This window comes from Rissa tridactyla, chromosome 6 (assembly GCF_028500815.1).
Source record: "Rissa tridactyla isolate bRisTri1 chromosome 6, bRisTri1.patW.cur.20221130, whole genome shotgun sequence".
Classification (NCBI taxonomy): Eukaryota; Metazoa; Chordata; class Aves; order Charadriiformes; family Laridae; genus Rissa; species Rissa tridactyla.
The window spans coordinates 37,365,862-37,388,204 of record NC_071471.1 but is presented as its reverse complement, the minus strand read 5'-3'; the positions used below and the strand labels follow the sequence as shown (position 1 = coordinate 37,388,204).

Here is a 22,343-nt window from a genome sequence, read left to right as displayed (position 1 = left end):
AACGCCACCTGAAAAGCTCTTCTCCTTTGTCTGTGCCCCTCAGATTTTCTCCTTTTGCTGCTCTGCAACTGTCAAGCTTTGCATATAGCTATCTGTAAAGCCCTAACCCCACCACCTTATTGATTTAGGATTTTTAGTTTGTGATTCTGTAATTTTATTATTGTAGAAATAATTGTGTGATGCCTTTATGTGAAAGCTGTGCTATAAAATAAAAAATGTTTGGTTTTTTACCCCCCCAAATAACAATAATATTCTTTTCCCTTGGAATGTTAGGCATGATGACAAGATTCTGGGAAATTGGATTAACTGTTTGTGATAGGCATCACATTCAGCCTACACTATGATGGAACGGTAGCGTTTCCATTTAGGGCGTATCATCTCATCCTTGGATGGTGCTCAAATTCCTGTATGTGTGTAGGTAGTAATTCTCTGTGAAATATCAGCTTAACTAAGCCATGATATTAATGCATGGCTTTCTAGGAATGTAGTGTGGTCTCTTATGAATGTAAGCAATAAAACTAGAAATGATGTGACTATCGGTACATGTGCTCATATGTGTAAAAGTGCCGCCATCCCTTGGAAAGCAGGGAACAAAGCCAGCAAGCATGCTGCTGGTTTTAGCGCTTCTTTTAAGGGTGAAGGGTTAATATTAATATGGCTGAACCTCTAGAAGTGCTGAAAATTCTTAAGTACTGCAAAGGTTCATCAGTGACGTGGAAAAATTCTAGTAAGAAAACTGTTGAAATAAGTTTGAATATTTATCCGCATTTCTGATGTGCCCTTATCCAACTGGATCTAACCAGTGTTCTCTTGGCTCCCATATCTCACAGCACATCATTTAATAAGAGAAAGTAGGTCAGTGCCCTAAGAGAAACCAAACATTTGCCTGGGTCTGGTGAGGCAGGCAGGCAGAGCTGGGAAGGGTGTTAATTTAAGACGGCGTGTGGAAAGAGAGAGGGAGTTAGAGCTGAGATTTGCTAAAAACATAGAGCAGCATGAGTAACTGTTTGTGGGGGCTTTTTTCATTTGCCAGCCAAAACAAAAAACAAAACCAGTTCTGTGTCATAGAAACTTCCTATTCAATCCAAAACCAATAATTTTTTCATACTCTTTAGTCCTTAAAAATGAATTTAAACATCAAATATATATTAAAAAAAAATCTGAATGCTGAGGAATTTACAGTATATTTACAACTCGCATTATTTACCAAGGTTGGCATATATTTGTGTATAGTGTAAGTTGAGCCGAAGTTTAATTTTTCCTGTCCAAGACATGTGCCTTGAATTTTATTCAGGTACCGGTAATTTTTCTGCATCATCATAAATCAAACAAAATATTTGTCAGATGTTTGCATTTGAAAGACCCATAGCATTGAGGCCATAAAATACAAGGAAACAATGAAGTTTAGGATGAGTGCTTCAATACTTAAATAACTTTTTTATTTTATGTATGTTGGTTGTGTTTGTAAATGTTTCTGTTCTTGCCAGGTCTGTACATTAACGAAGGAAGATAACCGGAGAGTGGGGGTGATTCCAAGTGACGAACAGCTCCATGTGTTACCCCTTTACAAAATTTCACAAACAGATGAATTCGGCACCGAAGAGGGACTGGAAGCTAAGATAAAAGCCGGAGCCATACAGGTGCTCACAGCTTTTCCCAGAGAAGTACGAATGTTAGCTGAGCCTCTCAGAGCTACAAAGAAAAAGAAACCAGACACAAGGAGGACCCCGACTGAAAAGCAGCCATTAATAGATAAAAAATATTCAACACCATTGAAGCTGAAAACTGAAGCCCCAGAAAATCTTGGTAACACTTTGCATTGTTTAGGTGAGTGGTGCTCATTAAATTCGGGCAGTCTCTTCTGATACTATGTTGCCTTCCTTCTGAGGGGAAGGAAAAGCTCCTTAATACTCGGTTTTATAAAATGCTTGTATATTCTGCGTTTTAGGGGTTAATGGGCAAGTCATTGTAGTCAATATTCTCTCTTGGCACAGGAAAAAACCAAACAGATAATTGTCCAAAGATAAGTTTGTGGCAGTGTGTGAGCACCAGTGAAATATTTCCAAGTTCCCTTATTCTAATAAATAACGGCAGTAGCATTATCTTGAAATACTGTTGTAGGAATGTTTACCTAAATAAGGGATGTGAATGTCTGTCATTTGAAAGTTCAGGAGCTGTGTTATCCACTTCCTGTGAAAGACAATAGCTTTCTCAGAATCTGAGTTGATGATAATTTCCTGTCAAGGGCATGGATACTGCTGCAGAGCAAGAGATTTGCAAAAAAAACCCCAGGTTTTATCAAATAGGACAGTGCCTCTCAAATTGTTCCTTGAAATGCTATTAGCAGGTGGAATCTGTCTGCAGCCAGGTAGAACGTATGCCGTGTTGGTTCTGTTACAAGGCGACTACGGGCAGAGCCTTCTGCTGCCGTAGGGGTTTGTGCAGCGTGGAATGGTGCCTGGACTGAGCTGGGTGGAGGCGTGTTTGCGCCTGGGGATGCTCTCGTACCTGGGGTCGGAGTTCGGACTGGTGCTTCAGAGGACAGAACTGTTCCCCGGGACTTTGCAGCCATGAGAAGCAGAAAAGAACGAAGAGGTGGGGGAAGCCATGGGCTTAGATTTTTAGAGGGGAAAAAATAAATAAAAGTAATTAAAGCATAGCCTATCTTGCCTTTCAGGAAGAAGAGAGGAAAATTAGCCAACCTGCTACAATTTTGAATTTTTTTTCATGAGAGACATCCAGATATATGTAGTAGATTTAAGGGGAAGAAGAAGAGTTAAATGTATTTATAAGAACATATTGGTGGGATAAAATTTAAAAGGCAAAAAAAAATACATTTGACACATTTTCATAATCTGCTTTGTCTCGGTAGAGGAGTCAGGGCAACCCATAAAATTTGCGTATAGCAAGATGGAATGAGAACAAAAAAAGCAGGATTATTGACATCCCTAGGAAATTAGACAGACATTCAATTTATCTACGTGCGAGTTTGGGGGACACAGTCCAGGCTTTGAAACAAATCTAAAAGGACTTCTCAGGCTGAGGACGACGTCCAACAATAGCTCGGCAGCAATGATTAATAACTTCCATCGTGCTCGGGGAAGCAGTAGAGGACTCTGGTTTGGGAAGGAATTCTGAAATTGTCTGATCTCACTGGAAGTTGTTTTGAAACACTGAAATAGAGTTATGAACCGCCTACCTCTAAATGACATTGTAGTTACAAATAGCCATGGCTTCGATACCTGAAAACCATGCCTTTAACAAATGGTACAGTATCCAGAGTTTTGCCATATGCTTTGGGAACATAGAACTTTATTCCTTGAACACGCAAAAATAATAAAATAACTGTGTAAACAAGCCAACTTCCATAATTTGTTTGGACTTGAAGTATTCCGCTAAAGTAATTTAAAAGGGTGGCTGATAAAAATAAGTCACAGAGCGAGGAAGTAATACTTTTATGAGTGAGAAAGTTGTTCAGAGGTAGAAAAATAAGAATGTGAATAGAAATACTTAGTTTCTATCACAAAAGTGCAGTTTTTGTGATGGAAGTTTTGATAGTGGAATCCCTCAAAGTAGATGTCAACATTGTAATCCCCAAATCTGCCAACGGCACGTGAACAATTTCAAAGGGGCTTCGCTGCCTGGGCAGCAGCAGCAGAGGAAGTTCAGGTTTGCAGAGGGCAAGGTGTTGTGCTCTGCATGGCATGAATAACTTGAAGCATTTATGCACATCATTTACGTGTTTATTCTAGTCATAGAGGATGATGGCTGGGTAAAGACCGGAGCACACCGCTGCTGCTCTGCCCCTAACCCACAGTGAAATGCAAAGGCCTGTAAATTATGGTTTTAGAATATGTGTGTGTACAGGTTTTTTTGCAGTTATAGGGGATTGGTCATTGATTGGTTCTTCCATGCTGCCAGTGGCAGGTAGCATTTTAGTCCTGAGGAACAGAAAATTTTAGTCTAGCTGAGATTGTTAGGCTTAATGTGAAAACAAAATCAATGCGCCTGTGAGGCAGAGGAGTTGAAACTAGGCTATCCAGTAGTCACTCCCACTGGTAAACTGGAGGAAACAATTATTTAAATCAGGATCCCTTTATATTAATATTGGCATTCAATTCTGGTCACACCATTTAAACATAAAACAGAAGACAAAGGATCGAAAAATAGTAAAAAAAGACAGAAACTTACCAGGGGAAGAAAAACACATACTGCTTACCTAGTTTTATGTAAGCAGTGAATAAAGTACTGCTAACGGTGTGTTAAGCCAATCAGATACTACTGTTAAATTTTTTCCTAATGTCAGAACAAAAGAATGCTTAGCTACACTTCAACTATAAAGGAAAAGGTAAGGATGAATGGTGTGTGTAATGTATGGTACTTGATTTACTAATGAGGACAGGAGTTTAGAATATTGCTTTGGCTTTTTCAATATTAAAAAGAATACGGAGAACACACAATGAGATGAGATAACCGTGGAGTTATCAGTCATGTTTTCAGCCATGTGAGGCTGTCGCTTTCTGTTGTAGCCAGGAGGATGGTAAAGGAGTCCCAAGGGTGGCTATGCCATGTTGTCCATCAGGCAGATGTAGTATATCCTTTTGAAAGGCACCTGACTGTCACTTCAGAGCCATTGCAGCATCCCCCAGCTGGAAAGCCTGGAAAGGTTGAGAGCCTCCTCTAACCTGCATGTCTTCACCACACGGAGAACTGGAAATTAGAAAGGGATAAGAGAGGACTGTCTTGTCCTCTTTACTGTCTTTACCTGGCAGCAAAGATGGTGGTGAGAAGGACCTTCTGAGTGCTGAAGACAGCTTAAGTAGGCTTGGTGCCATGCGCCTTTGGCCAACAGCAAGTGGCACAACTGTTAGTTTTCACATTTGTGCTAATGCTGAGAGCTTTTGAAATCCTAAATTATTATGAAATATATATATTAAAGATAGAGGCCTTGCATCCTTCCTTGTATAGTCCTGTCATTTAACCACATTATTCTGGACGAATAAACTTTACAGAGGGGAAGGTTATTTTTGTCTCCATAAATAGTAGCAATTCTTGTTGGCCCATATAGAACAGGAGGTGAACCACCACCAACTTAGAGGCAGTTTCTCAGCTGGCCACAGCAGAGCAGTGGCCACTTCAGCCAACAGCTCCCAGGGGAGGTGCACCAGACTCTGCTTGAACAGGAGGTTTTTCCTGGGGAGCAATGCCGCTTTATCTGAACCATGACTGATTTCCCGCTACCCGTATATTTGAATTAATTTCTCTTGATCTCTGCTACTTGGCCCTGCAGAGCAAGGAGCCTCTGGCAAGAGGTGGGGAATTTGCATGAGCCACGGCCATTTTGAGGGTGCTGTGGGTTGTTAAAATTTATTTTCAGAGAATGTAGGTTTCTCTTCAGAGATAGGATAGACAGTGCTGTTCTCAAATACTGTTTCAGATCTTTTGGAGGAAGGTCTTGGTCTGGAGGGGTGTTCTTAATTAAATTAAATACTTTGAGTTTGATTTCATAGAAAAGGTTTTTAAAGAGATGATGCGGTTTCCTTATGTCCCTCCACAACTTCAGTATTTGCATACTAACTATTGTGTCCATAATTTATCCCACTTTGCCTTTTTTGCATTCCTATTGAAAGAATGCTTTTTAATCCATCACTATTTATAAATTATTAGAAGACAGAATAGAATAAAGAATAGTTCTTCTATATTGGGTAGAGCAATTAAACATTCTGTGTATTTATGGAACAAAGAAGAAACACTGACAGAGACGGTCTTTTATGAGAATTTGTGAGAGCTCTCTGTGGGGTGCCAGTTTGCCAGCAAAACACATGTAAAGCAATTTCAGGGCATGATGCAAAGCCCAACAAAGTCGATGGAATTCTTTCCCATTAATCCAGTGGACTCTGGATTGAACTTATCCACAAGGAGAATGGGTTGTTTGAGGAGACCGTTCCACAAACAAGCGCAACTGCAGGGTGCCAGGACTAGAAATTGATTAGGGAGCTGACATAAATTGAACAAGTATGTCTCCACAAAGACCTGAAATAATTAATGTGTGGCAATTAGATGGAAGACAGCCAAATCACACGATGCAGCTTTGTAAGGATGGATTTACCTGGGGTCTGTTGCCAGATGCCTCTTTCTAAAAGAAAATTTCTGAGTAGTTACTTGCTAATGCACAAATCATTGTAATTCGGTAACTTAATTGCTGCAGTGGACAAGATCTATAAACATACTTTTTCCTTCAATCATAATATGGGGTTAAGGCAGTTGAGAACTTTGTTTCGCGGGCTTAATTTCAGACAGACTGAATTTCGTTGTTTATGTAAAAACTTTTACACAGTGCTTCCTGCTAGCCCAGGCAGTGCTGAAGGCCAGCCCTGAGCTGCTGGGAAGCACTCGTGTAGAAGAGGGCTGTGTGAGTCGTGGCTGAGTGGTTATTTCATTTTATCTGTTTATTTTATTCATCCCTCTGTGGAATACCTTTCTATTTTATATACCGGCAGTCTGACTAGAAAAGGGTAAGCCATTACTTCAGCAAGGTTGTGATGTATGTACTTAAAGTCAAAAAGGTATTCCTGAAAAGCTAAAAATAACCATTTTGAAAAACCTGTAGTCATCATGTATATCTTCCATATTAGAAAGCAAGTATGAAAATATTATAAAAGGTCTATTTTATTAACTGAGGAAAAGTACTTACACTTTGGTGTGCATTTTTTTTAGGGAACAAAACAGATGCTTTAAAACCTGGAATAAAAACGGAGACTTCCGATCACCTCTATGCCATGAAACATACTTCAAACACTACTAAAAATTGCTCTTTATTAAAACAGTATACGGCTTCCTCCCCTTTTAAGGTGGATAGTTTACATCCGTATTCATCTTTAGCACATAAGCCTGGCATAACAGCAGTGACCAATATTCAACAAGATTTTTCAGTTCCCTACGGGTATTTTGAATGCAGTAGTAAGCAACCTCACGTGACACCTTATGTTAATTGTAAGAACTTTGATGTATCGGTCAAAGATTATACTGGAATTTTGCTGAATGATAAGATGAATGGTGTGCCACCGATTCTTCCAGAGGTCACTGCTCCAGGCCCCCCAGCCCATAAAGACCCCCTGCCCGCTATACTTGAACATCAGCCAGACAAACAGAATTGTCAGCTCCAGTTAGACAGTTCTCCTTCTTCACAGATGATCAGCTCTTGTGATTTGTCAGTACCGCTAAGCTCTCCGGCAAACGATGCAGTCGGAAATGAAGCTGACTGTTCCCATGGATGCCCAGTGGAAAAGGGCAGCTCCCATCGAGAACAGATGTGTGATTTTGACTGTGTTGACGAAAAGCCAAACAGTGCACTGGGACAACCGACTGATTCCGAAGAAAAAGCTGAGGAAATGTGGTCAGACAGCGAGCACAATTTTTTGGATGATGACATTGGCGGGGTTGCTGTGGCACCTTCTCATGGTTCTATCTTAATTGAATGTGCAAGACGAGAACTCCATGCTACCACACCTATTAAGAAACCCAACCGCAATCATCCCACAAGAATTTCTTTAGTTTTCTACCAACACAAAAATTTAAATGAGCCAAAACATGGTTTAGCCATGTGGGAAGCAAAGATGGCTGAGAGGGCAAAAGAAAAAGAAAAAGAAGCGGAAAGATTAGGAACGGAGAATACCGAACTGAACTCTAGCAGCAGGAAAACAAAGCAAGCGAGTGAAAACAGAGATATTTTTTATGAAGACAATGAGTTCAACCAAATCCCATCACGCAGAGCATTAACAGTAACTAAGGATAACGTAATAACAGTATCTTCTTATGCCCTTACACGAGTGGCAGGGCCTTACAACCATTGGGCATAGGTGTTAGTATCAAATGCCTCCTCTTGGTGCAGTGTTACACAGTGTTTCTTTAAGGTGCTGTTAAAGAACAAGTCTTGTGTCGTTTACTATTTGCTCATCTCAACCATTTTAAGGCTGAGGTAAAAAAAAAAAAAGGGGGGGGATTTCTTCTTAAACTGTGACTTTAACATTTGGTGGTGCTCAAGCACATTTTAAGCAAAAAAAAAAAAAAGTTGTATAGTTTTAATACATTCTAAAAAAGATTTTGTTTAGGTTATTAACCTTGATTGAATCATTCAGTTTATTACCTTTAGGAATTTATATTTTGGTGCTTTAAATCAAGTCTGTTTACTACAAAAATCATTTATAGGGATTTTAACAGGTTCATATTTTATGGTGTTAAATCAAGATATACAGTAATAGCTCTACACAGCTCTTGGTGCTTAACCACATCAAACAGTTAAAAATAAATAAGCTGAATTATTACTTCATGGTGCCATTGCTTTAACAACTTCCAACCATTGCTATATAGTCCAAATTACAGATAAATCTTTTAGAAAACCAATGAATTTTTTCTCTAGATTTGTCCTTATGTATGAAATGAAGTTATTGGTAATGATGGCTGGAAGTTGTTTTTAAGCTGTAAATATATATTTTAAAAGCACTTTCTATTTTTAAAATTAACTTGAAATAGTATAGTATAAGGATCATATTGTCTAAGGTTTGTGCATACTCTACAGAAGAAATCATTTTATTCTTGCTGTGTAGAGTTCTGTATTGTTACAGCTGCAGTATGTATGCTAATAGCATATGTGATTGTTTTTAGACTTGCCCTTTTTCATCGAAGATTTTATGTTGCATATAAACAACAGTTATAAAATACAGAAGCATTTTATTATTTTCAAGAGAGTGTACAAACATGAAATTAGGAGACGTCTAGTCAATACATGTGTTGCTATTGGGAGTTATGAATATTATTTGGTTTTTTAACGGCAGCATTTGTTAGGATTTCTTTGAGCAATAAGTGCATAAGTCTCGTTCGTTTGGAGCATTCTAAGTTAACACAACAACCAAATGTTCCTAATGCCTCAGGGGTAGGATCGTTTTGGGATGAAAAAAAATACCCCCTAGAGTTGCCTTATTCTATTCTGGAAAAAAAAAAATTAATTTGGGGAAAATACAAAAGAAGTGTTGGAAATGTAGGAAAACTCTAATATTTAACAGCAAATTTTTCATTAAGAATAACTGATGTGTAATATTCACCAGCTTTCTCAGTTCAGTTTTTTTACAAAAATGTTTTGTAATTTTTTAAGTGATTTCTACATTTCATGTAGAAAGGGTTGTATTCTTCCTTCCAAACATATGAAATTTATGTTCTCCATTTCTGTTGAAAAAGTGACATATCATGAAATGACTATTTGCTAACCCAGAGGAAAAACAGACACTCCATTGCTTTTAAATACTGTAGCATCCCACTCTTCTTTCTGATTCTCCTCTCCTATGTATTTCTTTTTTAAACTTATTTATTTAAACAAATTACCAAATGACAATGTTAGCTAAGGATAGACCTCATCCTGCAACTTCTTCCATGAGAACAGCTCTGCGTAGCCATACCTGCCCGGTCAGAGCCAGGAGGACCGCTCAAGCCAGGACTCCTCTCGTGACTGAGAGCTGCAGGATCAGGCCCCAGAGACGAAGCTGTACCTTAATTCTGCCTCGGAGTCCTCCCCGGCTGGGTAACCTGTAGGTATAATGAGCGCAGAGTTTTTCCAGTGCGAAAATATGCTAATAATATACTTGATAATATTATAATGTAGTGGTGCTGTAACAGAGGAATATGAACTATCTAGATCTGCTTTATTTAAAAACCTAGACAAGGTGCTTTTTCCTTGAAAAGTTCAACTGTAAGCGCTATATTTACAGTTTCGGTACGAAAAGTACATAAATTGTATTTTTAACACATAGTGCCAGTTAGGACCTTGGTGCTACAAATACTTTAATGCGGCTGTAGATCAATGAGACTATCCTCCTGTATAAATGTACACACGTGTAGTGTTTGCAGGAGCGAGGTCTGAAGTAGCAATCACTATGTAACGACCTTGGGTTCAATTCCACAGGTTCCTGTCGAAATTAACAAAAATGTTGATGGCAGAGAATGGCCGAATTGAACCTATTCTTTGTATCTTACCTATTTTAAGTAAAATTTGTAAGAAACCGGGTATGCTGCAAATTTTAGTTCAAAGCTTAATATTAGTTCAAATAGAGGATATGAAGGGATTGTAAATAATAATAAAACAAAAACAATATTATGCCATCATTTTGTACCAGCAGTTTTATGCTTCTTGACTATGTAATATACAGTATACATCAAATCATTATGGTATTTTGTGTGCCTTAGATTTCCATTTTAAAACTTGTATATTTTTGGTGAGCCGAAGATTAGTAAGAATTGCAGCTGTCCATACAGTAAGTAGTACTGTACGTTCTCTAGCTGTTCCATTCATGTATTTGCTATCTGAAAACCCTTGTCCGACACCACGATCAATCATCTACAGAAAGATAAGTTTATTGGTTTCACTGATGGTGCTGATGGCTTTAGTTTCTGGAATGTAAACTGAAAAAATCATTTATCATTCTACACAAAATTAGTTAAGTTACAGAGCCATCTCTTTAGCTTTTAAAATGTTCAGATCATTAAAGTGCATCATTTTTACATGAATCTTCCCCTGTAAATGCCCACGTTTAACTTATGTATGATTGGCGACTTTGAGATAAAAATGTTCCATTGAAAAACCAGCAGCTTCCCTCAAAGAAGTGAGAAACTGAAAGGTGTATCTAAAAGGATCCCTCCAAACATAGCCCCTGGCAAGTCACTGCTCAAGTGACTGTGCCTGTAGACTTTCAGTAAGTCCAGGTCTACCTTTTCTGAAACGTCAATTTTAACAGAGAAAAGTATCTCTTAACATAATAGTTGATGCTATTAACTGATAGGTGCTAAAACTCACAGTTACGACTTTACTAAGTTTACTTACATGAGAAAAATATATCATCTATTACAATAAAATATCATTTGCGGTGCTCTTTCCTTGACTGTCTATCACGTAACTACTTTTTCAACGTGTATGTAACAGGCAGGTGTGCTGGCCACTTGTATTTCCTGCTGTGGCACGTAGCAGGTTGTGATTTGAGAAGCTAATATTTTCTATTGCTGTACTGCGGTCTAGAAAATGCAACTATTTACTGTTTTTACAACTGTGTGCTATTTATTGTGACATTTCAGAATATTTATCAGTCTTGTACACAAATTATGTTGTTTTGAGTAAGGTTATCATTTTATAACAGTATTTGTCTCTTAAAATTTGCAAATCTATGGGTCTATTGCTTTCCTTTGCAGCCCACACAACCACTTGTAATTTGCTCTTACCCCTTAACAAAGTCCTTCCAGGATGGGCAGATCAGGAGCTGGGTCTAAAATGAAGGTAGCTGGCTAGGTCAGACCTGCACATTTGACTTGGTTTCCAACAGCTGGCGCTGTGCTCTGGGGGAAACCCAGAAAATGCATTCAGGTGCCAGCTGGTGGTTGGTTTTGATCCTTTTTCACAGAACGCTAGCAAAAACTGTGGTGATCCAACACGGGACACCTCTGACTTCCCAGAAGAAACGCCTCTCATCCCCTTCTCTACTGGGTGCAGTACCACTGCTCCCCCTTCGCTCTGGAGGGAAGGAGTAGTGCTTTCTGCAGGAGCCAGTTCTGTTTGACTCGCCGAGGCCCTGCTGGAGTTACTGCAGTCATGCCCAGTTAAACAGTGAATTTTACTCATGCAGTTTCTCTGCGCTTACTGATTTGTAACATGCTATTGTATTACAGAGAATAGAAAAAATATTTCTATAAATACTTTAGTCACAAGATCCAAAAAGCTTTTTAAGAACTTGCAAGTACTTGTGACTTTCTAGCTGTAACAGTTGTATTCAGATCATTATTTTTTTAAGGACTTTCTAAGCTAACTTTTACTTAATAAATAACTGCTGTTAAAAGTCCTTATCTTACCTATGACAGTGCTTCCCTATACTTAGAACAGGAAAAAACTGTAGTATCTTAAGCAACATTTTATGTTAAGCATGGGTAAATGACAGCTTCTTTAGTACTTGAGATTATTTGTAACGTACAACTGTTTGGTGTTTCTTAAAGACCTTTTTAATATCATTGCAGTATTACGCTAAATCTGGTGGGTCAAATTTGGGTCCTGTTTACGTTGCTACAGCCCCATTGACTGCAATGCGCTTATTCATCAAGCTTTCATGCAATTTTCATACCTAACTGGGTGGACATGGGTAACAGTTGCCCAAAGTCTGTGCCGACTCAGACCCTTGTAACCTTACCAAAATTAACAGGTTTTGCAAGGACAGATGGAGAGAGATTTGGAGTAAATGTTGTAGTTCTGGTTAAAGACAGAGGTTATATTGTTTGTAGCATGAGAAGTGACTCCAGGTCTGCAGAGAGACAAATACCTTCACCTCAAGTTTCAGGGCACGCGGGCAGGTCTGTTTCAGACCACCTGCAGGCTTATGCGCTTGACAGCTTTTTTCATTTTTCTTATCTGATAGGTTGTTCAATGAGAGAGAGATGTTATGGAAGCATGCTAAAACTGCAATTTCAGGGTTTATATTTAAAATGTAAGGTCCGTCTTGCCCTCTCATCTCTCATGAAATTTCTCCTATGTTGAAATTAGCTCCTATTATCAAGCAGCCATCAGCTTTGTCATCCATTTATATAATTTTTTCCCTTTTTTTTTTTTTTTTGCACAGAAATCCTGTAACTTCTAGGTTAACAGGAGAAAATAACTGTGCCCTCAGATATACGAAAAACTAAATTGCATGTCCACTTCTATACTCTGTATACGTAACAGCAGTTACGTCCAGGCAGTGCTGAACAAACTCTCTTTCAGGTCTGTTGTGCTTAGTAAAATTCAGATTAGGGTCTTTGTGACATATCTTCCATAAAATTGTGGTTTATTTCTTGTGTGCAAGGGGTCTGCCCAACTGTGACTTGTGATGATGCTGTCTGTGATCTGATCTTAACACAATTAGAGATGAGGAACAGTCCAGTCACATTTGGAAAATCTGGCTTTCTTCTTAGTTGTATCGGGTGTTGATCTGACTTTCAAGAGGAAATGCAGAGGGAATAGCTTTCCATAAAATTAAACTGTAGAGAAGGTTTTCATTGATTTTTGTGACACTGCGGTACGGCACTGCAATGCCTGTGTTACAGTATTGTTTCTAACCAGTAAGGATGTGTTATCACGTTACACAGCTGTGGATCTATGTACAAATTCATCGCTCTCCACGATTCCTCTGGAGACATTAATCTCTCCTGTGTTCTCTGCCTGCGTATACTGGTTTAAATAAAATAAAAAAACAAAGAGGAGCGAGAGAGCTCGTCACCCTTTCTTTAATCTGTGTAGAAGAACAAGGTGGCAAGCACTGCTGTCATGGCCAGTCGTCTGCTCCTTCCCACAATGAAGCTGGAGCATGTGGAAAGCTGATGGGATGCATGGCATGAATAAGTCGCAGGCAAAGCTGTGAAGGTGCAATTGGCTTTTGAGGCAGCCTTCCCTGTACGCATGTTGTAGTTGCCAGGGTACTACTTCATCTTGACACTTTTTATGGTACATCTAACTTTAGATTCATAAGCTTTTTTATTTAGTCTATGACACATTGATGTTGTCCTTTAATATTAAGCTGAGTGGCAAGTGTCAGGAGTCACAAGGATGTGGGTACTTAGTGGAACAGTACAGAAAGTGGCCTCGGTGTCTTCTGGAATTACCTGATGTTTACTCAGTTTTCACAAGTTGTCTGCGTGCTGCTCCAGTATGTTGCTGCAAAATTATAATTGCATAAAGGAAAGAGTTTTATTTGAGGTTTTCTCAAAGACCAGAGATTTCTAATAGTAGTATCTAATCAGGCACCAGTATTCATATGGATCACTTCTTCTAAAGAGTGGTTGAAAATACATTTTGTACTTACTTTATTGCTTCCCTATTAAAACACTTTTGGTTATTTTAGAGGGGTGAGCAAAACCTCTTGTTCAATACTGTCACTTACATTCTTGACTAAATTATGAAGACTTAATTCAGCTGTGTCTTCCTGAAGAACACTTAATTTGACTAGTGTTGATGAGTATGTGTGATTTTCTAGTTTGTACGGACAACGTTGAATGCTACAGCCACCTTTCTCACTCCGTGGTCTCTTTATGGATCGTCTGCTGTGGTTAGCTGTTCTCACGGTCAGTGCTAGATCGCATTATAACCTGCCGCTTCGATGGTTTAAGTGCTTGTAACTACTCCAGGAGTTCTTCCTGTCCCTCTGCAGATCTGCTTCAGTACTCGACGTTAGCAGTATAGCTGTCAGCCTGCTCGTGAATTCCCCGCGCACGCTGTCGCTGCTTTGTATGTAAATCATTCAGTCTTCATCTCAGGAATATCAAAAGAACTTAACTCTCCTTGTGACTCTTCCAAAATTGATTTCTTTCAATCATCTTTTATTTTATGTGTGACAGTTTTAGGGGTTTTTTTACTACATGTGCTCTTATAGGGAGCCTAGGATATTGCAGTTGGATATTTTTTTCATTCCAAGAAAGAGGGATAATTCATTATCTGTCACAATCGGTGTTTTCTCACTTTTTAAATCAAATAATCAATTTTCCAGTTAATTTTCAGATTTCTTGATGTAATTGTTGTACTCTGTTCTTATATCTGCAAGTAGCCAAACAAAAGAGCCATTGCAAGACTAGAAAACTGCTCATCCTCTGAGAAGAGAAAGTCATCCCTTCTCAGAGTACGAGATTTTTGCTTCTGTTGCTGTCACCTCTGTGAAATGCCCTCTTCTCTTTTGAGTTACTCCACCAGCTCTGCTCAGATCCTGACCCAAGACAGCTGCTGCAGACCCTGCACAATTACAAGAGCAGGAGCATTTCTTTACATCTTCTGGTTATATCCCTGTGCAGAGACCAGTCATAGTTGATGTGAGAAACCCAAGTATTGCTTAAGTTAAATGCCTTAACTAACATGGGACTGCTTGGAAGAAAAGAACGGAACAATGGATTTTATTTTTGTTCTTCCTCTGTAGCTGCAAGTGGAATTGCTTGAGCTTGAGCCTTTTATTAAAGGGCATAGGGGTGTCAGCATCACGGTTTTCCTCTTTGAGACATAAAGACTTCAGGATCCTTTTTCAGTCCAGTTTCCCAGTTCATCATCCCAACGTTGTTTTGCAGTGTTTAACCATATACTCATAACTTCAGTTTTAAAAGATACGAGATGCTTCTCAATGCTGTATCCTTAATTCTTCCCACAAGAGTCTCTTTTTCTCTTCTCTCCTACTGGACCATTATTTTTCCACACATACTTACATTACAATGCTAGAATCTTCCAACAGCATACTTGCAGTGAATGCAAGAATGGGGTGCTAAATAACTTAACGTGCAGGTGGCTTGCTCTGTTCGGTGTGACTCATTAACAGTGCTGTTTCCAACACTCAGCACACCGTAACAGCTTTCCTCATAAAGTCAGAGGATGCAGGTTTAGACCTCAAAAAAACTACGTATGTGAGAAGGAGGACAGATTTGGCAGTTAATCTACAGAGAGATGCCAGGTAGAGCAGATGAACTGTATTCCAAAGAAGTGCTGTTGCAGTGGAGCAAGGGAACTGCTAGTTTGATGTTCAGTATTGCAGTTGTTGCCACAGAACATTTCAATGCTGTTGTGGAAAGTTTTGTGACCTGATCAATATTTGACATGTATATCTGTATTTTTATTATAATATTGTAATGGAAAAGGGTCTAGGGTTTGGGAGTCGTCTTAAAATAAGAATGAAGGCCCTAATTCTCCTTTATGCTACTGTCCTTTGCATTACATTAAAAGGATAAAGGGGCCTTAAATGGACGTCGATTTAACTTATATCCTTCCGAGTATCTCATACAGTGATAACTGTATAAAAGGTCAGTAGTATAAATCAAAACCGTTACAAATGACTTATTTGTACAATCATCTGAAATCAATTTAATGATAGCCCTATTGTGCATATACTGGCCAGTAACATCCAGATTGTTCTTAGTTTAGAAATACAGTTTGAAAAGAAACTGACTTGGTTTTTATCAGGTTTGAGGTATTTGCTTATGTTGGCTCTCCTTTTCCCAACATTGTATACAAAGATAATGCGGTAAAAGATTTGTACCTGTAGGTAATGGCCTGGCCAGAAATCTCACAGAATTGCCAATAATACTATTCCTAAGCTTTGGTACTTTTTCTCAAAATACTTGCTTCTCTTTATCATAACTCGATCCCTTTCACTTGATTATATAAAATGGGGTTTTGACAATCTACTGAACTCCGTTCTTTTCTGACATGAAGACCTAACAGGGTGTGTGGTGTCGTGTGACGTTGTCCCACTGGGGTGAGTTTTGAGACACAAAGCTAAAAGCCAACACTTTGACTGCCCTGACTGTGGTGGTACTCAACAGTGAAAGCATTGGAGCCGCCCTGCGTGCTCAAGTCATGCAGAGCTTGCCTTGCTGCCAGTGGAAGCTTTATGTAAGCATCAAGCCCCGCTACATTGCAGTTATGAAATGCAACGCAATGCAAACTTCTCTTTCAAAAAAGTTTGAGGAAAAGGAAATATATTTTTGTTCTTAAATTCCTAAACTGCTGTGATACTACAGAGCCTTACGAGGAACAGATTTCATACTAACTTTGTGAATGCCAGTCTAAGCCATGCAACTCAAAAGGCAGTGTCTGAACTTCATGAATCTCTTGTCCTCAAAATGAAAAAATAACTGTAGGCAAGAAAAACAAATGTGATATCCCAGTACCACTAAAAGAAAGCTAGTTCTGACCAATACAAACATTCAGACATTTCAGTCTTTAACAATTAATTAGTCTACATTTATTTGTACAGTTTGGAAGAGACAGCTCTACGTAATGTGACAATATCATACCAGGTCATAAATACTGTTCAGAATTTGCTGTCGTAAGACAGAACATTAATATGTAAGGACACACTGTACTGAAATGCTATGGCTAATGAATTCTTTCCTGCTTTGCAAAATTGAAAGATTAATAGTATGCCAAAGCAAAAATAAAATAAAAGTCAGCATTTTCTTTTTCTTTCTTTCTTTCGTTCTTTCCTCTCTCTTCTTTCCTCTTTGTCTTTCTTTCTTTGGGATGCATTTGATATTTATTTTTCAACTTTGAGGTTTTGGATTACTTCCAGTTACCAACCTACTGTATTTGGATCTGGAACATAAAATTATCTTCCTTAAACAAAAGATTATGTACAGGGAGAAAAAAATCAGAAAGAAAAAGCACTTCATTATGTCACAGTATTGACAGGAGAAAGTAGAAAAATTACTTCTTTTCTCAAAAAAAAAAAACAAAAAACATTTGGGGCCTGATTCTTTCCTAGTATAACTGAGCATAGCTTCATGAGGCTGGTGGAGCTGTGAAGAGTTACGCTAGCTGAGAAACAACCTTAAAATCTTCTTTGCAGACAAGGGAACCCTTACCAGCAGTACTTGAAGACTTGTGAGTTGTGACTGCATGTTACTTGAAAGATCTAATTAAGCTATGTTTTTTGGTGCAAGCAGTTGTTGTACATGATTTCATGTTTATGTAGCAAGATGCATTGAAATGTTGATACTAGTATTGAAACATACATGTAAAAATTGTTGTTGTGGAAATTGTCTGTTCTGTTCTATTTTTCTTGTGTGTCTCATCTGTTTAGAACGTAAACTTTCTTTTTTTTTTTATTGTCCTAACTGAATAAGGCTAAATGAATACTGTAATTGAAAATATATTTTAAATCTTGTCATGAGTTTTTAAAAAGACTATTACAAATTGTATCATTCCTGATTACACAGAACTTTGTGGGTGGTTTTAAATAAATTTTATACTTCTATTTTGCACTTACTCGTCTAATTTTTCTTTCCTGCATTTTTCATGCATTCCCTCTTGTAAAATGCTGTGAGAAATAAAAGCAAGTTGTTTTCCCAGTGCAAACCAAAACAAATTCATGCTGAAGTAAGTAAAGACTCAAAATTTAGGCCAGGAGAGCCTGTACCATACAGCTTACAGCAAAGTTAATGCCATGCTTTATAATACAGCGTATAATGTTATGTGTACGCCCCATTTAAAACTATTTGTGGCTTGAAAATTTAGACCAGGAATTTAAAAATTACTGATTCTAATGCTAGAAGTAGCCTAGTCCTGCAGCGTATCTGGGGGTGCTGAGAACCTCATCAAAGATCTGACAATAGCAAGGAGTTACTCTAATAAAAGTAGTAGTCTTTAGATTCTGTATGTTTATATAATTCACCCTATTATCAGTAAAACAAAAGTCAGTAAAACATCTTTTTAAGGGTAGAGTAAGAAAATAATTGCTAATAAATGTATTTTCATTTTATGACCCATTTTCCCTGCAGAAATTTTGCTCTTATCACTACTAACCATCGTTGTGTGTAGAAATACATTATGAATTAACTCGGCCCTATAGGACTATAGGTTCACCTGAGTCAGTGAGGTTTCTGCATTGGAAAAGGAATGGGCTTAAATCATTCTGCTGTCTGGTCCCTGCCGTCAGTCTGCCCTTGCTTCATGCAGGACTGACCCGTCCCAGGCAGAGCCGTGCAGCAAGAAAAGCAGCTGGAAAATTCTAAACTACTTCGGACTAAAAAGGACAAAACGGTTTGTGAACATGCCTACACAGTGTCTCTTTTTTCTACCAGCCCTGTCTGGCAGAGCAAGGTTATGGGAATCATTTACTGTGGCTTTTAATCCCCATCCAGTGGAAACAGTCCAGGTTTTATTTATTTGCTTCAAATCAGAGGGTATGTTATTTTTTCTCAAGACAAAACAGTGCTAGTCCGCTTTACTATGTGACATTTTAGTGTAGAACAATACTAGACAGAATTCCGGTCCTTTAGATCTGAAGAAAAGGAGGAAAAGTTCATGTTTGCTTCTTTTCCTTCTCCAGTAAGTGCAGTCGCAAAAGCTACTGTTAAAATAATCTCACAGATAACTGGAATCTCCTAGAGGGCAGGAAAATGCTGCTGTCCTCAGGCTTCAGTAATTCCCTAGTCATAAACTACATTATGTGATATAGTGCATCTGGGAGCTGAATGTGGTAATCCAACAGGAAGGCCTGTACCCTCCTATGTAATTTGCTGTTCTTTTAGAGGATAATCATTACTGGATTTTGATAGCAATATCTCCCAGCTTGCTCCAGGCCTTCTCTAAACTGTACCAACCACTCTTTCAACACAGCTATGCGTTCCATGGTTGGATATTAGAGTCTGTAACTTCTGGCACATGTAGATTTTGAATGGCACATAAAGGACTTGGGAGGAAACCCAAAAACATAATTATCAAAGGAGAGACATTGATGAGAAGCAACATCTTCCAGCTCCCTTTCAGGTACTGCCAGCCAATTGCATATTGCCTCCCTGGCATTCCCACTGGGGACTGTGTTCCCAGTCAGAGTACATTTCTTCATACGTTATGGAGCATGTTCCATACTGAGATTTTAAAACACAGCTTCACCCGTAGCTTGTGGGAACAAAACTAAACCAAATTTACCTTCCCTGGCATCTCTGCAAGGTTGCCAAACATGAGTTTATCTTGTCGAGCTTAACATCTGGAGGTGGCTTCAGTGCTTTCTCATATCTCGGATTTCATATATAAATTATACAGGTAATAGAATATTGATGTAGTACAGTTGGTTGCTTTTGAATTCCTAAAATGTTATGGCCTTAAATTACGATACCTATTAAAATGGTGTTAACTGCTAACTAAAATTGCTAATAAACTTACAAGTTTACAAAGTTCCTTTTCAAGCTTACCTGGGGGTGGCTGGACACCTGCCTGCCAGTGGGAAACAGTGAATGAATTCCTTGTTTTGCTTTGCTTGTGTGCGTGGCTTTTGCTCTACCTGTTAAACTGTCTTTATCTCAACCCATGAGTTCTCTCACTTTTACTCTTCCGATTCTCTCCCCCATCTCGCGGTGGGGGGAGTGAGCGAGTGACTGCGTAGTCCTACCTGCCCTCTGCAGTTAAACCACCACAGCAAGATAAATGTCTTGGCTAATGCTGCAGTTACACGTCTCTGCAGTGCTCTAATACCTGATGAAGAACATAGAATGGCAAGGTTTGACTGCTGTTGGATAATGCTCTTGCTGGTTACTGTTGTTATATATTGTTATATTAGTTTACATCTTCAAAAGGAGTATTCCTTGAAATATAGGACTTTGTGAATTCTATACATCAGAACCAGCATCATATTCAAATGTAATCTAAACACAAGCAAGACGGTGCTTCAATTAGTAGTGTTTTGGTTCAAAAAAATCACCTATACAGTCTAAAATAAAATAGCCACCAATATCTGTCTGTGTTTTTAATCTAAAACACGTTGAAAAATATTTAAAATGTGTACATTTAAACCCAGCTATTTCAATACCATTGGCTGGAACACAGTTCCTAAGATGGGCCTCTGATTCCCTGTCCAGTCTGCTTATTTCTGCTTTTATGATATACACCAGCTATACAAAATTCTTAGCAGTCAAATTCTTGAAAATGTCAATGTCTTTTTAGACAAGGCCAAAAATTAATTAAAATCCCTTCTATTCCACATGTACATCTCCATTCATTCATAATATAACTAGGTAGCACTTCACTGTTTGATACTGAAGTCGTCCTGAATTGCTACTGGAGGCATCATGACTTAGCCTTATTTTCCAGCTCAGAACAGTAAAACTTTTGCCTCTTCCGGCATAACAACTCAGCAGTTCAGTTTTTTGTGACCACTTTATTTTACATGTAGACTCTTATTTTTGCATGCTGATGACTACTCCCTTCACTTGAGGAATCCCTTCAGGGAAATGATGTACTAATCCCATGCTTCATCAAGCAAATGCTTCTATGATACAGTCTAACTGACTGCCACAAATCCCTGAAAGGATTCATCTGGGTTACAGCTTCTACAAATTTTAAGGGTGAGATTTGTTGAGCTGCTGCAAATTATCCTATTCTGTGAGGGTAAGAAGCTGTGTCTCACATGTGCCACTGCTTAACAACCCGCCTTAGGCTGTAGTTCCTGTCAGATCTGACTAACTATGTAGTCAAAAAAAAAAACCAAACCCAAAACCAAAAAACCCAAGAATGCTTTACTGTAGAGTGCTCACCACAAGCCTGAGGCTCTGGATCACCCCAAAGAGTACAGGCAAGTATTCCCTTTATATGTAATTTCCATTGCATCTGAGCAAATATTAGAGTTCTAGTCATTCTCTTTTGCCCTTTCACACTGAGAGAGGCATTACTTGGACCTGTTATTATGCATAGAAGTTCTCAAGATGTTCCCTGCTCTTCCTGTAACTCACAGCCTGCATGGTCCTCGGCAGGTTACATCTCTGAATCTCTAGGCTCAGCTGTACTGCACTGGGAATTATGCCTGCAGGGCCTTCAGATCAGAGGCCTGTGCTCTGTTATGGGAAAAGGCTAAATATTGCAGGCAGTAGCGGAAGGGAAATATGTTCCCAGCTCTATCTCCTGCTTTTCAAGCAATGGAGCTAAGATTTTAAAGGTGGTCAGGATGATTCGTCAGATCCCTCTTCTTTATTGCCTGCCTATAGAAGTGCATTAGCTCTGTCTTTCATATAGCGTGGCTACCCCAAGATTATAAGGAGATAGATGAGAAATCCTTTCTCCTATACGGAACCAAATCTGATACACCTAGGAAAAAAGTGCCTTCTTAAAGGTACTGGGGACTTTCCTAAAGCACTCCAATACAAGTTAGCGCAGTTTAGAAGAAAGGAATCCTTAAAACGTATGCCCTTATGCGGAGCAGCTACTCCTGTTCTCCTTTTTATCTTCCATGAATCGTGAGGAATGATCCAAACATTACAGCTCTCCCTAGACAGGAAGCTTCGCATTAAACTAACATTCATAATAATATTTTCTCCTTCAACCAACATTAGGTAAGAGCTATCCTGTACTCCCCTAAGAACTCTAAGACTCAGGTAAGTACTTCTGATTAAAGTCAAATGTTAAATGGTTAAGCAAAACCAAAAGTCATAAAAACTGAAAACAAATCTGCCTGAATTTAGTTCAGAAATTACTGTAACTCTTAAAAGATAGTTACATTTTCCAAAAGATTTCCTCGTTTTGCAAGGAATGTGTGTCTCTGAAATTTCACATCAACTATGATAATCCAAAACAATTTTCAAACGGGTTTCCTTCTAACACATCATAAGAATGGGGGTTTTTCAAATTTTGAAGTGTCAAACGGGAGTATTCAAAAGGAAAAAAAAAAGGTATTTTATACTTGGTTAGAAAAAGATGTTTAGTTGCTTGTATAAAACTGCTATGTCCAAGCATCAGTTCAACTGAATGAAAGCCAAGCTTTCATGAGGCTGGCAGAAGAATAGCTGTAAACAGCACAGACCCTGGAGGCCTCTGTGTAGGG

At 38.6% G+C, this 22,343-nt stretch overlaps 1 protein-coding gene across 5 annotated transcripts in view; it reads left to right on the top strand.

The window, feature by feature from the left end:
• The window catches only part of TET1 (tet methylcytosine dioxygenase 1), a 79,736-nt gene extending 61,943 nt beyond the window's left edge, over window positions 1-17,793 (top strand). For 4 of the 5 annotated variants that reach the window (XM_054205484.1, XM_054205486.1, XM_054205487.1 and 1 more), the window contains 2 exons: window positions 1,488-1,827; window positions 6,718-17,793. In XM_054205484.1, coding sequence (XP_054061459.1) covers window positions 1,488-1,827; window positions 6,718-7,859 — 1,482 coding nt within the window. In that variant the 3' untranslated portion in view covers window positions 7,860-17,793. The remainder of the gene's footprint in view (window positions 1-1,487; window positions 1,828-6,717) is intronic. The other variant, XM_054205488.1, reaches the window with a different exon arrangement.
• The last annotated feature ends 4,550 nt before the right edge of the window (window positions 17,794-22,343 follow it).